At 44.2% G+C, this 17,305-nt stretch overlaps 3 protein-coding genes across 25 annotated transcripts in view; 2 read left to right on the top strand and 1 right to left on the bottom strand.

The window, feature by feature from the left end:
* ASB7 (ankyrin repeat and SOCS box containing 7) overlaps positions 1–3,593 on the bottom strand; it is a 69,187-nt gene extending 65,594 nt beyond the window's left edge. For all 16 annotated transcript variants that reach the window (XR_008439059.1, XR_008439062.1, XR_008439058.1 and 13 more), the window contains exons 1-2: positions 3,526–3,593; positions 2,718–2,812 (exon numbers count right to left, since the gene is read on the bottom strand). The gene's annotated coding sequence lies outside the window, so the exon portion shown is untranslated. The remainder of the gene's footprint in view (positions 1–2,717; positions 2,813–3,525) is intronic.
* Positions 3,594–3,939: 346 nt separating this feature from the next.
* On the top strand, positions 3,940–15,969 carry LINS1 (lines homolog 1). Of its 4 annotated transcripts, none has more exons than XM_053987940.1 (7): positions 3,940–3,992; positions 7,634–8,159; positions 8,246–8,335; positions 9,191–9,332; positions 9,559–10,149; positions 12,673–12,853; positions 14,479–15,969. In XM_053987940.1, the coding sequence occupies exons 2-7, from the start codon at positions 7,755–7,757 to the stop codon at positions 15,377–15,379; spliced, it is 2,310 nt and encodes a 769-aa protein (XP_053843915.1). In that variant the 5' UTR covers positions 3,940–3,992; positions 7,634–7,754; the 3' UTR covers positions 15,380–15,969. The 4 variants fall into 4 exon arrangements, with proteins under 4 accessions (XP_053843915.1, XP_053843914.1, XP_053843913.1 ...); XM_053987939.1 differs by having other exon boundaries at positions 3,955–3,988; positions 7,625–8,159; XM_053987938.1 differs by lacking the exon at positions 3,940–3,992 and adding an exon at positions 5,268–5,787 and having other exon boundaries at positions 7,625–8,159.
* The window catches only part of CERS3 (ceramide synthase 3), a 44,313-nt gene continuing 42,527 nt past the window's right edge, over positions 15,520–17,305 (top strand). For 3 of the 5 annotated variants that reach the window (XM_053987948.1, XM_053987942.1, XM_053987949.1), the window contains exons 1-2: positions 15,520–15,601; positions 16,173–16,419. The gene's annotated coding sequence lies outside the window, so the exon portion shown is untranslated. Of the gene's footprint in view, positions 15,602–16,172; positions 16,420–16,706; positions 16,748–17,096; positions 17,145–17,305 lie in introns of those variants that run through there. The other 2 variants (XM_053987946.1, XM_053987943.1) reach the window with 2 other exon arrangements.

The raw sequence follows: 17,305 nt of genomic DNA, 5'->3' as shown, positions 1-17,305 counted from the left end.
TAATCAACAAATGCCCCAGCAACTTCAGGTGTTCCTAGAACTAGAGGTGGTGGTGTTACATTCTGCAGGTGGGTGAAACAAGCCCAGTGGTGTCATTTTACTACAATTATCCATCTCAAAGAGAGGTTGTGAGGTCTGATTTTGGGCCTGATGGAGAATCAGAGATCACCCAGCTCAACCAACTTCAGGTCTGCAAACCTGAGGGAAACTTCACCTTCAGCAAGCACAGCAACCATTCACCATCCTCAGCACCCCCACCCATACACTGGCAACCTCAAGCACAAGCAGAGCCCCGAGAATAAAATCCTGCAATTCCTTCTGAGGGCAGGACCTCAATGCTGATGCTAAAGCAAGGCCTTCCAGCTCTTTTTTCAGTAGAGAATGCTGCATCAGGTTCACACAGCCAGAACCTCCTCCCTCAAGATGTGCACTGACAAACTGCAGGGAGCTTGTGCTCTGCAGCATGCTTGGAGATCCTCGTGTACCAAGCAAAAAACACCAATTCTCCTCCAACTTACAGCAGTGCTATCACTAAGTTTTAAACAGTAGAAGTCAGATGGAAGCTTAGCCTTATAAGTAATTCATTTGTAGCAAGTGTTAACTGCTAAGATTTATGTATTTTCACATGATTTACTATCATCAGAGCACCCAAACACCAACACTGCATGGAATGACAGAAGCAAGAAGCAATGGTGAGTTCAAACCACATTAAAGGAGTCACTTCAGCCCTAATTCTCACAGCACAGCTGATAAAGTGAGTGCTGCTTACAGAGTTTGTGTCATTCAACAATCTTTAGAAGTACATTTGATATACATTTCTAATTAATGCAGCCTAAAAGAATCCAAGTGGACAAAATTTGTTGGATGTCTTTAGTGGACAAAGCAAGATTTTCACTGTGATAATATCATTCTGTAAGCATTGCTGGAACAAAACAAAACCAGCCCTCAGACAGCACATTTCCTTTAAGGGTTGAGGATTCACAATGAGGAAAAACAAACCCAAAATGAGCATATAATCTGAAGACTAAAGCTTTCTCTAAAGGGCTGCTACACTTGCAACATGCTGTGTATGTGTATTTCTTCCAGGGATCAAGAGCAGCACTTCAGCATATCAGTGATCCCTGTGCCTTGTTTCAACCATGTGCAAATTTCTGCCAGAAGTTAATTCCCTGATTCCTATGAACTCAATTCCAGTCTCTGCATCTGAATCAAACTTTGCTGCACTGGCATTTCACACTAGGAAGGAACTTCACAAATCAAATGAAAACTTAGCTCTCCTGTTGTGAATAAATCCCAAAGATCCCATGAATTGTTGGCACCAAGAGGTGTCCTGTCAGAGCAGCTACAGCCCTGATGTGAGAGGCACTGGGTGGGTTGGGAAAGGGGAGTTATAATAAACTAAATTCAGATGAAACAGCTGTGCAATAACTGCACTGGTAAGTCTGTACTGATGCACATCTGCCTCACCTATTAGCAGGAAAATCCCTCCTGGAATCACACTGGGCATGTCCACATGTTCTGCCATTACTCCTGAGTTATCAAAATAACATGGAAAATTTCTTCCCGGCACTTCCAAAGCGTGCCTCAGGATTTGTTGCACTTGTGTTACAGAGGAATTTTCTATTTAATCTTCAACACAGAGCAACCACTTTTTGTGTTAATCTAAAGACATCTGTATTGGAAAAATGATCCAGCCTTGACCAAGGCTGCTGGCAATAAATACTGCTGTTTCTCCTGCAGGCTAATGCTCAAAAACAACTGATTGCCAACAATGAACAATGTTTTGGTACAGTCAGTGACCTCTCTGAAAGCACGACACAGACCAGAGGGACCTCTAGGGAGGGCATCTTAGCCCAAAAAAACAAGCTCACCTACATTTGAAACAGATTAAAATGGCTTCAAGACAGACTCTGCGTTAGAAGAAGGCGCAGAGCCTCCATCCTTTGGAGCACGCTGACAGCAGGATGCAGAAAAAGTCTGACTGACATCATTCACCCCCCACTCTCTCTCCTAGGATCCATTTCTTCATCTCACCACGTAAAACACGCAATTCTCCCTACGAACAGCTCTCCCCCTGAAACAGAACCTCCCTCCTACCAGCAGCATTGGTTTTGATGACTCCTTTCATTTTTTCCCCTTAAGCACCCAACAGCATCATCTCCTTCTATGATCTCAGCCCAAAAAGTAAGTACTTGTAAGCAGACACCATCCAATTAAATTAATTTCAATTTTTGCAGCTCCGTTACAACACACACACAAAAAAGTGACCCACACAGGAGTGAGGTATGACTAAACCAATGCAATACAATTACCATGACCTAGCCCAATAAAGATTTTAGACTTGAAACAGAAACAAAAGCAGTGCTGAACCCATAAATTTATGGAAAGACTTAAAGAAAATACCCTTTTAATGACCTAGAGCAAAGTATTCTTAAGTGAAACCCCTGAGATGAAGACACAAAAACCCTATTAAGCAGCAATTCATAATCAAAACAACATTTGCAGAATAATTTTGGAAAATTATAAAGTGTTACAAGAGGAACTGTACTTCAAATGGGATTCAGAGCTTTCAAACTTTAAAAGGTCAACAGCAAGTAGGTTTTAAAAGAACAAAGAAATCTAATGCTACCTATTCAAATCCATAAAAACACAAGAGGCCCCAATCCCAGCCAAGCCATGTGTCTAGGATGACTCTCAGAGTCTAAATGAATCATCACCTTTCTGGGGGTTTTTTGAGTGCTGTTTTCTCTCTTCTGTGTTATTTTGTTCTTTGAAGTCACTATTTTTAATTCTCCTTTAAGGCAGCTTAAACCTAAAAAAAAAAAAAAAAAAAAAAAGTAGAACTGAGCCACACAATGACATAAAAGAGAGAAATGAAGAACAGAACTGGTTAATACAAAAGCAGTGGCTGGGCAAAATAGGAAGAGCCTTCACAAATTTGGAAGGAAAGGCGTTATTCATCAAAATCGGGATCTCTCCTGGAAAAGGAGGACACTCTCTCAGGATACTAAGGAGTTGAAGGGGTAATAACGGCAGGACCGCTGCCCTGTCAAGGCAGCTCCTCCAGGGAATGCAAGTAAAGATAAGTGCTAAAGAATGGGACAGGAAGTAACCCAGAAAGCTGAGCTGCTGGGAAACCAAACCTCTCCCTCGCAGGAGTTCACGCTCCAGGAGCCGTCAGCCGCGCACACACACACACACACACACGCACACACACACAAAAAGCCGGCCAAGCCCCGGCGCACAGCCCCAAGGCCCGGCGGCCGCCAAGGCACCCGGGGCGCCGCCGGGGGCTGGGGACGGGGACTCCCCTCCGCGGGCAGCCCCGGGGGCGGCCCGGAGCCCGCCGGGGGAGCGGGCAGGGGCGGCGGGGGGGCTGCGCATCCCTTCGCAGGGGGAGCGGCGGGGGCGCCCCTCACAGCCCCGCACCCGCCGGAGGGGCTGCCCGGTGCGGGCGAGGGGAGGCCATGGGGTCGCGCGCCCCCCTCCCCGCGCCGCGAGGGACCCCGGGGCAGCCGGGGTTACCTGCGTGACCCGCGTGCCGGAGCGGGGCGGGCCGGGGGCCCCGGGCGCGGCCGCCCCCCGCGCTGGCGGCGGCGGCGGGCGGGGGGTCGGGGGGGGCCGAGCCGAGCGGGGACACTTCGCTCCGGGCCGCCCCCCTCGGCTCGCGGCGGGGTCGGCGGGCGGGGACTGACCCGCGCCGCGGCCAATCCGCGCCCGCCGCGCCGGCCCCGCCCCCGCCCGCGCGCCGCCGCCGCGCCGCCATTGGCCGCCGGGCTGACGGCGGGCCCGCCCCCGCCCGCGCGCCGCCGCCGCGCCCCATTGGCCGCCGGGCTGACGGCGGCCCCGCCCCGCGGCTCCGCCCCGTTGCCGTAAAGCCGCGGAGGAGTGGGTGGGGGGGGGGCCTTGCTTTGCGACAGGGGGCGGCGGCGGCGATTCCGGCGCTGTGACGGAGCGGAGTTTGGGCCTCGCGGTCCTCCGGGGGCGGGTGAGTGGCGAGCGTTGCCTGGCAGCGGCCGCCGGGCAGCGGGGCGGGGACGGGCCCGTGCGCTCCGCGGCTCGGGGTGACTAAGCGGGACCGCGGGCGGGGGGGGGGGGGCAAGAGGCGTGGCATGAAGCGAAAGAGGCGGGGCCGGAGCGGGAGGGGCGGGGCTGTTGTTGTGTGGGCGTGGTTTGGCTGTGCGGGGGCGGGGCCTTGGGGAGCGAGGCGGTGGCGGGAGGCGCTGAGGGGGAGCCCGGGCTCCGGGCGCTGAGGGGGAAACGGGCGGGTGAAGGAAGGGTCGCCGGGTGGGTGCGGATGCCGGGCCGGGAAGCCCCGCTGGTGGACGCCTCGGCCGCCCGCAGTCCGGCAGGACGGGGCTGTGGCGGCTCTGTCGGCCCCGAGTGTCGCGGGTTCCGAGGAGCGCCCAGCGCCGGCAGTGGGAGGCGCGGCCGGTGAGGCGGGTCCGGGTCCGCTCCTGCCGGCAGGGACTGAAGGCGCTCGGCAGAATTGCAGCCAAAGCATCCGGCGTGCTGAGGTGTCACGGTTAACAGGGATTGCGCGGCTCAGGTTGTTTGCAATCTCTGGAAGGAAATGACACACATTTAGAGGCGTATACAGTATTCCAGCCCTGAGCAGAAGCTTATTTATTTAGAGATGAGCCTACGAAGTCACTGCAGGTGTAAGGAGTCCAAAGTGTATTGCAGTCCTTAAATACTACGATCATTTCATTGTAAGGAGATCCAGAGCCTTCAGATTCATACCCAAAACTCACGGACTGAGGCTTCATTTAGCTTTATCAGATCTAATTTTATAATGAAAATAGCATGGGGTTTTGGATAAGTTTTTCTAGGAAAAAAGGGCCTTAAAGCTCGTCTCATTTCATCCCTTGCCATGGCAGGGACACCTTTCACTATCCCAGGCTGCTCCAAGCCCTGTCCAGCCTGGCCTTGGGCACTCCCAGGGATCCAGGGGCAGCCACAGCTCCTCTGGGCACCTGTGCCAGGGCCTCACCCGCCTTGCAGGGAACAATTTCTTCCTAATTTGACTGAACGAACATTGTTGATAGCACATTTTCTTTTTTTTTTTTCGTTTTTTTACTGTAACTCAGAGATATAAGTGAAGAGGCGTTAAGTTTCTCCCCTCATTCTGTTTGCAGCTCCGCTTGACTTTGGTTTTGATTTTAAAGCATTATTAATCATGAAAGTAACATACAAAACCCCCTTTTTTTTTTGTTTCTTACTCCCTGCGTAGTTTTCCTTTCCATCTTTTACATGATCCATCTATATATAAGGATTTTAGAACTGTTCCCTGTTGTTTATGCAGGAGTCTGGCTCTGTGAGGCGTTGCCTTAATTGGTTTTTAGATGCTGTCATGAGTAACTCAGATAAATAATACAAGTAAGGGTTGGAGTTTGTCACTGCTTTTCTTTACTCTTCAGCTTTGAGCTTTTCACTCTCATGCTGTGTCTCAAACAAATTTAGTCCTTATCTGATATTTTCTCCCTCTTTGAAGTAAATGCCTTCAAAATAAGCCCCCTCACTTTTCATTTCCTTCAATGACTTACATTTGTGAACTGTTGTCATGTGTGACTGAGACATATCTTAGAGATGCTTTTGTGAAGTTTGCAAATTAATGGTGGAACATAAATGTGTTCTGGGAGGATCCAGGAAGGCACAGCCAACGTCGTGTGGCGAAGGTGAAATCTCCCAGTGGGTGTCCTAGAAAAGTTCTGAATCTCTTCTGCCTTAACCACCTTGCTGGATCATGTGAAATTGTGCGTGAGATCTCTTCATCTACCACATAAGGTGATAATTCAAGCTGATCTCGAAAACAGGAGTAAATGTGTTGAGATGATTTTACTTTATTAGGTATTCATTTAGGAAGAAATAAAGCTCAAGGATAGGAACAATAGCTATATAAAATATTCAGAGTGATTTCTGAAGAAATTTTACTAGGTTTCAGGTCATAAATTTCCACCTGAAGTAGAATTCTGAAAAGGTTCTGCAAACGAAGAGGGAATTTATTGCCTCAAATACTAGATTTATTCTTAACATCCAGCAAAATGTGGAGTATAGGAAAGGATGGGGGAAGGGTTCTTGCTCCTATCAGGTGAGGAACATGCTGTAACATTTTGGAGTTTTCAGGTCAGCCCTTGCTGAATGTCTTTAAAAATACCACACCAGAGGGAATTGTAGATTACTCCTGCAGGCTCTCAAATTTTAGTTTCTTTTCTGAAGGAAATACTTCCTGATGGTGGGAGAAGTGATGAGTCAGGGTAGCACATCTTGGTCTACCTCTAATCCTTTGTGCCTTTGGGAGGCCATTTTGTCAATACATGCTTCAGTTGCAATGATAAAATCAGGTTGTAAAAATGAAGGTGTAATTTTCAGTGTTTGATGCTGTTTTTAAAACTTGTGAAGATTATAAGCTACAACAGAAATGCCTCATATACTGACTTTTACAATTTCATTATTTTCTGTTGTTCTGCTAAAAAGAAGTAGTAATTTAAAATACTTGGTCTAGTGAAAAATGCAGGTAAAACTGATACATAGATGGGAAGATCTTCAGAATTTCTTGCTGGGAATTCTACCTGGTTGATTTATGCCAGATTTAGAAATGGGGACCCAAAAAGTATGCAAAGTATGAAAAAAGTATGAAAACTATATCAACTTTGGGTCCACTCCTAACTTCATCATAGATACAAGTAATAAGTTTGTTGGTTTTAATTAAAAGAGGTCTGGTTAGCGAGCATGTTAAAACTGCTCTAAAAAGATAAATATTACAGATGAGTATCATTGTTAATGTAGGTGAAAAAGAAACCCTGATATTCTTAAGGATTTTTTTTTTTTTCTTGAGAAGATGGGGTATCTGTCTGGCCATTTACATACTGGACAGAAAATTGTGAGGGCTTAGGTGCTCACACTTGATGCAGAGTTTGGAATTCTTAGTAGCTCTTCATTTTAAACTGTAGCAAATATTCCAGTGCTGTGATTGAAAGATGTTTTCCATTGACATAGGGATAAAGACTTAATTTTTTACCTTTCCTGAATATGTTTGAATGTTTTTATTGGCCCTTCATAAATTTTACACTATGATTTTAAATTATTCTTTAATTTTCATCTTCTTAATCACTGTGCCCTTGAGGTCAGCCCACCTTGAGCCTGTGTGCAGCAGAAGTCAAGACTTGTCCTTCCTTTAGCTTCCATTTTTTTTATGAGAGCTGTTTCCAGTTCCAGCCTCAGTGGAGCAATGAGCATTTCCAGTTCAGAGGAAAATTTGCAGCTGAAATTTTATGCCTGTTTTGGAGGACTCTGTCACAAAAGAATTTAGGTTCTAGTAGTTTAGCAATGTAGAGAAAGATTTAATGCAAGTTCTCATATCTTTAGAAGTAGCCCCTAATAATAGTCATCTTTGGGTTTGTTAATTCCAGCTAATGAACTTTGGTGTTGGTAATATAATACTGGTACTGTGAACTTCTTCCCAGCATGGTCATTTTTCATTTTAATGTCTCACTGAGACAGTTTTGTGCAGCTGAATTTGCATTTCAAAACAAGTTTAATAATGGTAGCATTAACTCTAAAAATTTGTTCCTTTATATTTTCTAGTTGCTTGCAAAGTAACAGCAGAATGTTTTATTTATAGGTAACTTAGAAGAGAAATGTCCAGTGGTACTTCTGTTTCTCCTACTGGATGAAAGTAACTTGGAAGCTGATTTGCAGTGAATAATCAGAGAAGCCACACAGCATTTTCTGGAATATTGCATGATCTCATAATGAAGATCTCTCTCCTGCAGCAGATGTATAAGGATGTCCTGGCAGGCATTCCCCTAGCAAGGGAAAGCCATCATTATTCCTCTTTAATTAATCTGTGTGAGGAGCAGCCACCAGGAGGAGATGAATCCTGTCATCAGCAGCATCTGCCATCTACTGCTGGTGGTGTTGGGAGCCATCAGGACACTGATTTGTCAGATGTTGTCTCTGCAACAGATGATTTATCCAACAGCTTTGCAAACATGAACTCCTCATTCTGCCCACGAGAGGTGATGCTGCTCCAGCTCACCTTGATCAAAATGATGGTGGCCAAAGCAGAGTCCCAGGAAACTGAACTCCACACGAGACTGAAGTACTATGAAATCTTTGTTCTTCTTCTGAAGGAGGCAAAAATTGACTCAAAATTGGTAAATTCTGAAAGATACTTTTAGGAAAGGAGGAAAAATAAAAAGGGATGTGCCTTAGATATTTTTCCTTTTTTACCTGTCTCCAGATTCACCTGCTCGGTTCTGATGATCGGCTGTTATCTCACATGGCCTCACAAAGTTTAGCATCTCTTGTGTATTTCCAGCTGAAGAAAGAGGTGAGTGTGGCATCACTTCACAGCTCAAAAAATGGATTAGTGAACCTGTGCCTGTGGGTTGTTCCATTTGACTATACAGCCAAGCTTTTCTGGTGCTTGTATTTTCTGAGAAACTTTGTCAACTGTGTTAGGAGGAGCCTGGAGTGTGGAAGGCAAGGAGATCTGATGTGTAGCAGAACTGTGGAGTGTCTTTCTTTATATATAAAAATCTGGAATTTTATGAAATGCATTTAAGGTAAAGTGGGTGTAGATTACAATAATCTCTTTAAGGTTGCAGTACAGATATTAAAAAACCATGATCTAGACTATCAGTTTTACAGTTCCTTGGTATCTGTTGGGTGTTGCAGTAGATAAAAATAAATAATAACCTCTTGGAAGTTAATAAAATGCTTTGGTGTATACTCTTGTTCGAATGACCCAGTTACTTCAGTTTTTTTTTTTAATTTGCTGTATATTTAGTGAATATGTATTGCAGTCTCCATAGTAGCATCCTGAACACAGATTTATTTTGTAATTGTTTGTAATATTTCTCATCAAGTTGTCTGGGAATTATGAATTCAGATCTGATCTGTCTACAGAATTACCTGATTTTGGGTAGGTCACATGACATTAGGAGGTTTGGTTTCCCCTCTTTGGAACATACAGATAATTTCTATTGCATGCATATGTTGCTACATGTTTGTAATTAAAGACCTAATTAATGGCCCGGGACAGACATTGTTTCTACCTGTGTTTTGTCTGTGCCTACATTTGAATCTTTTTAATATACAATTTGAAATAATTGTATTATGATTTAACGTAATTTGCATACCAACTGAGAGCATACGTGATTGGTTTTTGAATTCTTTTTCTTAGGACGCCTTGAATGTCCCGTGGCTGAGCTTTAGCCTGGACGCGCTGTTGGGATTCCCCGGGAACGCGCGGGTGGCCGATTGCCTGCGGACTCTGGCAGCGATTCTCAAGGAGACGCTGAAGGACGCGCTCGTAGCCCGAGCAGGTACCGGCGGTGCCGCCAGGAGGAGCAACTCACCCGGAATTCCTGGGGAATAGTTCGGCTCCAGGACAGCCCTTCCCTTCCTTATACAGGGGGTGATGAAGCGCTGTTAAAATGTAGTGGTTTGGACATATTTATAAGCTGACAGTAGTCACAACACCGATTAATTTCTTATTTACTGATTTATCTGTTACACTGCAGGTCAATAATGTGCCTCTTGTTGCCATAGGTCATCTGAAGAAGTTGTTGGCTCCTCTTGATGCAGTGCTTGAGGGATTTTATAATGCCATCCTGCTCCATCATTTTGACAGTCACCACTACACTTCACCTTATTCCGAAGCTACAAACAATCTGATCAGTTTTATAGATCTGCTTGAAGCACTTTTGGCTTCCAGAATTGAACTGGAATTACCGCTCAGGTGCCAGAGAATTTTATTTTTGAAAGTTTCTTATGTCCTCAATGTTATTAGCTCATCAATTCCTTATGTAATCAAGAAGAAATTCATTTTGCTCCTTAAAAAATGTGTCCTTTACAAGTCCAGAGAAGATGCTAAAGGTGGATCTCTGTTCTTACAAACCCCATCTTTGTGTGAGGATATGCTTGCACTGAGTAATGTTGTTCTGCAGGTTGTGAATTTGACTTGGCTTAATCAGATCCCACTCACTGGAAAGTCCAGCTACTTTGGAAGCAGTGAAACTGCTCCTGGACATGATTCTCAAGTTGGTTCTGACCAAACTGTTCTCAGAGCCTTAAGTCTGGTTGTGCTTAAAGCACTGGAATTCAAGATTCACAACTCTGCAACAGAAGCAGAAATCAAAGGTAACAGTTCATTTAAATTTTGTTCATTAAACAGCAAGAGTTTCAGAGCTTTCAGATTTAGTAGTCACAGCACATTAAGACTGTAAATAGATTTCAGCTGAATTAGTGGTGGTGGGAGGGAGGAAGGAGAAAACCCACCCAAGAAACTGCTGTTGCCGTGTCCTGCCTCATTAGTTGTCTTCTTGCATTTTATCAAATCCTTAGCCCTGCAATATGTTGGGCTTGAAACAGCTGCATTTGGGATTCAAATCCAACCCCTGCCATGGCAGGGATACTTTCCATTAGACCAGCTTGCTCCAAGCCCTGTCCAACCTGTCCTGGACACTTCAGGGATGGGGTAGCCACAGCTTCCCTGGGCCCTGTGCCAGGGCCTCACCAGCCTCTCAGAGAGGAATTTCTTCCTAGTATCCAATCTAACCCTGCCCTCTGGCAGTGGGAAGCCATTGCCCCTTGTCCTCTCCCCCCCAGGCCCTTGTCCAAAGTCCCTCTCCAGCTCTTTTAGAGCACCTTTTCGCACTGGAAGGGGCTCTAAGGTCTCCCTGGAGCCGTCTCTTCTCCAGGTGATCACCCCCAGTTCTCCCAGCCTGGCCCCAGAGCATCTCTATGGTCTCCTCTGGACTCACTCCAGCAGCTCCACATCCTCCTTATGCAAATGGTTGTGTTCTTCACCCCAGCTGACAGGTCTGGCCCTTCCAATTACCAGGTCTGAGCATTCCTCCCACAGCTGCTCCCTTGGGCTGGTTTGTTGTAGTGAGGGGCTGGACTGGGCAGGAGAAGGGCAGAGCTGCTGCTGTGCCAGGGCTGTGCTGAGGGGCTGGGCAGGAGAAGGGCAGAGCTGCTGCTGTGCCAGGGCTGTGCTGAGGGGCTGGGCTGGGCAGGAGAAGGGCAGAGCTGCTGCTGTGCCAGGGCTGTGCTGAGGGGCTGGGCTGGGCAGGAGAAGGGCAGAGCTGCTGCTGTGCCAGGGCAGTGCTGAGGGGCTGGGCTGGGCAGGAGAAGGGCAGAGCTGCTGCTGTGCCAGGGCTGTGCCGTGGGCAGCAGTGGCACGGCCGGGAATGCCGTGGAAGCTGCGTTCCCCACGGGAGAGGCCGTGGTGCTGGGTCTCACTGGGAGCCAGGGAGTGCCTTCTCCCTCGCTGTAGGGGAGCACCAGGGTGAGGCTTTTTGCCCCAGAGACCTTCCTGGAATCCCATCTTCCCACCTGCCCTTTCCCAGGAGAGCACCTGATGTACATCTGATGCTGTATGAACGTGGATGTGCAGATTCTATGATCAAAGCACTGTGCTGTCCCTGGGTTACAGCCCTCATGGAGCAAAATGGAAAAGCAGTTCAGAAGCAGTGTTTCTAGTCAGACACCAGTGAGAATGGGCATTCCTGTATTTATTGATTATGTGGCCAAAAGTAATTTCTGTTTCTTTTTAAACAAGGGTGAAATTTTACAGCACTTTAAATACATTGAGTCATTTTAGTAGAAGTTCTAGACATAAATATTATTTTGCTTTTTATATTTCTATGCTAGGTAGCAAGCCTGAAATCAATTTTTAATTCATCCATGTGAAAGAGCTATGACTTCCATAAGACTGTGAAACTTTTTCCAGATTTTTGGAAGAGATTATATTTGTGATGTCAGTTGCATTCTTAAAGATTTTTAAGTATTTGTAAAGAATATTTTACTTGTGATCCACCTTCTGAAAAATGTATGGAGACTGAGATTGTGTAAGAACAAGTGAAAAGAAAATTGTAGGCTATATCCATTTTGGATCTCTCTATGAAAATTCTTTCTCAAAGAAAAACATTCTACTTTCTTTTCCAGATTCATGACACAAAAATGAGTTTTTTTAATTAGATTCAAACACCCCCAACTGTCAAGAGGAATTTCAGTCTGAAAGGAATGGTACTTCCTTATTTTAGTGACATTACAGGAAGTGTTTAAAGCAAGCACCTAAATGCTTTAATATGCTAATTTCCCTTCCGGGAAGCTGCTTGATCTTCTTGTCATTAGCATGAATTAGAGTGGTTTAACTTTAATTAATTTCAATTTTGAGAGTAATTTCCAGATTTATAGGGAAGAATTTACAGGGAATTATTATTAGGGATTTATAGGGAATTATTATTTGCTGGGAGGAAAAACAAATCTTATGAAGTCAAATATTAAGGAAAATTACGTAGTGATGCAGTAAATAAAACTGATTTCAATGTTGCAGGAAAATTTTCTATTTTCTAAACATTGAGTGTGTGCTGTGTTACATCAAAAACTGCTCTGTAGTATCTCATTAGTATTGAAGGCATAAGTTTTTGACTTAAGGGAAAGAGTCTCTCTGTCTAATGAATACAAAGTGATTTTTATGAGCTACTGCACTAAACCAGCAAGAACTAATCTATAAAATTTGATGCTGTGATAAATCAATTGAGCTAAGGAAAGAACTGCATTCATGAACTGTTATGCACTGTTAATTAAAAAAATAAAGGGTGTGTGTTGTTTGGTAATAAAAATGTATATCAAAGTTCACGGTTAATTTTTTTTCAGGAGACTTTGAGAGCTCCATGTCCCAGCTGCTGATGTTCTGCAGGAGTCATGTAAAGCCTTCCCCACAGTCTCACCCAGTTGTGCATCACTGTGAATGGCTCTCCTTGGTTTTCATGGAGCAAGATGATGACATGTGGGAAGCTGCTAAAACTTTATTACTTATCTATTTAAAATTTGATAGGTCAGTGTACTTTTTTATTTCTGACAGAACTATGAAGAATTGTACTTCAGTGAGGTTACTGTGATGTTCCTGTGATAAATTGAGGCGAATAATTTGATTCAGCCTTTTTAAGGTCAATTAGAATTTTATTAATTACAGCCAGCAGTAGCAAGCAAAACAGCGCTGGGTGGGTAGGGGTCTCCAAGCCGCCCCTCCTGCAGTGTCCCACACTGCAGTGCCCCACACCCCACTCCCTTATTCAGTTTCTTTTTATAGTTTCTTGGAGGTTTCTTCATTCGCGTCTCTTGCGATAGCGGTGGGCGTAGCTTGAGCATCTCTCTGCGTCGTTTCTGCGTTATGTCGAGGCAGGTGATCGCTGGTTTCACAATCGGCTCCGGACAGTGATGGGCGTACGCGGAGCACTCCTGCGTTGTCCAGTCCGGTGGCCGTTGCCTGGTGGTCGCTGATTTCATAATCAGCTCCGGCCATCCCCCAACATCCTTAGCCTGTGTCTGCAAAAAAGCTACAAAAAGCTCCCTATATGGTGATTAATCATACTTGTGATCTTGCGGTTTTGCAATATGTCTATAGCCTTGCGGTTTGTAGCGGTTGCTTTTTTTTTTATTGTCCTCCCCTATCTCCTAACAAGCAAGCTAGTCCCTTATACTTTAATTTTTATATTTCCTCCTTTAATATTCCAATTCTTTTGATGAACAAACAAGTTACCACAGTTTATCACATTCCCATTGGTTGCTTTTGTTGTAAGGAAAATTATTTTTTAATAATTTAAACCCTCCCCCCCAACCCTCAGGATGATGTAATAATGTGTGGTGTAAGAGCTGATAATTTAAATCTTTTTTGGATGGAAACAGGAGTTGTGAAAGTTTCCTACTAAATAATTTATCATATCCTGTAATTCAGGATAATTGACTTCATATCTAAAATAGTGGTTGGACAGATAAAAAGCAAGATTGCTTCCTTACAACACTGAAGGTTTGACAAGAATGGGATATTAGAATTAAACTTCAATAATTCAGGTACTTCTGGCAGAGTTTATAAGGATTGGCCCTATGGGAATTCCAGCTACTTGATAAAAATGGTTCTTGCTGACAACTGAAAAGTGTTCTTCATGGATTTGTCCTGGATGTACAATGCTTCATTGTTGTTTAAATTACCAGACAAGATATTATGCTGATTTGTACAACGCTCTCAAGCTCAAGTGGGAAGATAATGCAAGTAATACCTTAGACACACGCAATTCTTAGACACAACTACAAGTAGGCTTCTCTTCCAGTCTGTGTAACATTTGGAAAGTTAGTCTGAATTCATGTTAACAAAAATATTGAAATAAGAGTGTTTTGTATTTATATTAAAGTACAGTTTATGTCTTGTAAGTAACTTTGCTTATTGCAGAAGGTTTCCTAAGGAGTGCCCTTTAAGGCCTGCTTTAAGTGCTTTGTCTTCCTGAGCTCTCCAATCTCTTGGCCCCACTTGCCTTCATTCTTTCTCACTCTGACACAAAAACTTCTCTTTTTGTTCTTTCTTTTTCACAAAATTAAAAAGAGCATGAATCCATCTTCTGGATATTGCTGCTTTTAAAAAAAATTGTAAATTTCCATTAAATTATTTCCTGGCTTACTTTTCAGGCTACGGTGTGATGCTGCTGATAGCCTAAGTGAAAGAGAGGAGGAATCCTGGAAGTTCCTTGTGCATGCAGGTGGATACAACCCACACTGTATCTTCTTATTTTTTCTGGAAAAGATTGCATTTGATTCCACAGTACTTCTAGATTTTTTGATTTCATCAGAAACTTGCTTTCTGGAGTACTTGGTCAGGTACTTAAAGCTTCTTGGGAAGGAGTGGCATCAGTTTGTAGATGCCTGTAACCACTTCGATACCAAGCACAGCACTTTCCATCCAGTTTGTTCTGTCAAGCCACCCCACCGAGAAGAGCAAAGTTGCATGACTGGGGAGAGTTTGCAAAATGCTGTTTGTGCAGCAGAACCACAGACTCCGATGTCTTTGGCTCCTCCTCACAAGTGCCCGGTGTTTACAGCACAGCAGGGTGATAATGAGGCTGCAGAGTGGAGCCAGGCTGACTCACTGACCTGCACTGATAGCGCGTCCCTGCTCGGTTCTCTGCAAAGCCTGGTTAATTATGACAGCTCAGAGGACTCGGAGGTGGAATCAGATGGAAAAGAGTGCTTGGTAAACACAAAACAATTGCCTTCAAACAATGAGGGTGAGAGGAGGAGGAGGGAAACTGGTTGCAGCTGCAGAGATGATGACTGGAATCCACACACCTCTGAAGTATCACCTCTGAAACCAAAGGGATCTCGTACCTCATCCTGTTGGACTTGTATGGCATCTCCAGATAACATTGCTCCCCTACGAGTAATGCTTTACAAATCAACAAAGTGTTTGGAAGAGCTGCAAGAGGCTATTTCTAGGTTGCAGAGAAGAAATCTTTTCCCATATAATCCATCTGCGTTGTTGAAACTGCTGAGCCACGTTGAGAAGATGAGTAAATCCATGAATCTACAATAACCCAAAAGTGTTCTTGTGGGTTTTTTTAACAAGTTCACCAGGGAATATTTCCATTAGCTCAGTGACTTCTAAAGCTCATGCCTCTTGCACTAGTCAGTGCATTTAACCTAGTCAGTGCATTTAACCTCAGGAAGGGTGAACATAGATTTGGTTGGCACCCTAAAATCTGGAATTGCATCCAGTGATATGATCCATGACCTGAGGGTCCTAAGCTCATTCATGGTGTGTATGTCAATGTACAGTATATAAGGATTAGTTGTTGGATATTCAACATTTTGTAATAAATAACTCATAAGAAAGCATTTCAAAAATAAATGATATTTAAAGTCTTGTCAATTATACTTAATGTCATTCCATCTCTGAGTCCATTGCCAGATTACTAGTGGTTTATGGACTTAGGGCAAAGTTAATGCAACACTTGACTGCTTAGAAGTTGGGCTAAATAATATAGCTGAGGACAGTTTACTGTTTATCCTGTGCGTTCTGCATTGGTGCATTGCTCAAAGTGGACCTCCACATGTCTATATTCCTTTAATTAAAAGAAAAAGTAGACGTGAAATTAAAGCATATATTGTCTGTGGAAAATTTTAGTTGAGCATTAGATCTTTAATTTAGCTTAGGTGATGCAGAAGTGACATTCCAACAGAATTTTTTGCATCAATCATGCATTTCCTATAAATATAGGATGTATATTTAATAAATTTAAATCATAAAGAATTAGAAAGTAAGTGACTCCAGTGCAGTGAGAAGGATATTGAAGATGTTAAATTATTATACTTATATCTTTTATTAGATGTAATTTGAATAACCGGAAAAGTGAGTGTCTGAGAATTTGCCTGGGGGAGCAAGTTCAGAGTAGGATCCAAGGCAGTGTGCACTTAGCAGGAAAGCACCTGATGCTGCTGCATTTAACCTGCAGCTTCTAATGATCTGCCAAGGGTTAGGCACTGGGAAAGTACTGACAACAGGAGCACTGGAAAAACCTCAGACCTCTTCAGAACTGTGGGAAGCAGCTTTCCTTTTAGGATCTTCTCTTGAAGGTAAGTGCTCTGTTCTCACTGAGAACAAGTAAGTGCTCTCTTGCCTTTGAATAGAAATTTAGTATTAAATTAAAATAGATACTGAACTAAGATGAACAGTCTCTGGAGCAGGTTGCTGACCTTCAAATCTCTGTGGCTGTCTTCTAGATTAGTCTTTAGCTCTGACTGGTGAATCAATGCAACTGAGAGAGGAAGAAAATGGTGTAGCTTATGGGATCCTTTAGCTGGCCGTTCCAGTGCTCTCCAGTGCCACTGGAATGGTATGAATTCACACACAGGGAGGTTTGGACCTCAGTCTTACTCCTTCAGGATGACAGCAGTATTTTAGGTAGGAAGGAGTGATCCTCTTCACTGGCCTGAAGGAGATCTGAATATTCTGGGTGTTTGCTGTACCATGGTTTCTTCCTGAGATCAAGTCAGCTGTTGTACAGAGGGGTGAGTGGGAATGTCAAGGAATGGAAACATTTCCATTCATGCCTGTAGTTGCTGTAGTTGAGAATTAACCCTGGAGTTGTCCAGGGCAGCAACATGCCTAGCTTCTCTTTGTTTGAGCCCAGTTATGCTGTAGCTGCTGAGTTGCTCATTTCTGTCAGGACTAAAGTCCCCCTGGGCGTGTTCAGAGATGCAGCTCCAGACAACTTGGGAACTTTTCAGTTCAGACACAGGAAGTGCCATGGGCGAGGTGGTTGAGCAAGAGTTTCTCAAGTTCACAATTTTCAAAGTAGGTAGGTACTTATATTTCAGTGAAATCCTTTCCACTATACTCAGACCTTTGCTGGCTAATTTATTTTAATTGAATAATTCCACTGTTTGCACTGAACATAGGATTGTTCAGCATTTCTTGATCTACACTTTGCCATTTGGAAGTGTCTAAATTGCAGCAATA

This window comes from Vidua macroura, chromosome 12, assembly GCF_024509145.1.
Source record: "Vidua macroura isolate BioBank_ID:100142 chromosome 12, ASM2450914v1, whole genome shotgun sequence".
Lineage (NCBI taxonomy): Eukaryota > Metazoa > Chordata > Aves > Passeriformes > Viduidae > Vidua > Vidua macroura.
The sequence above is the reverse complement of the archived record's forward strand: the minus strand, read 5'-3'. Positions and strand labels throughout refer to the sequence as shown.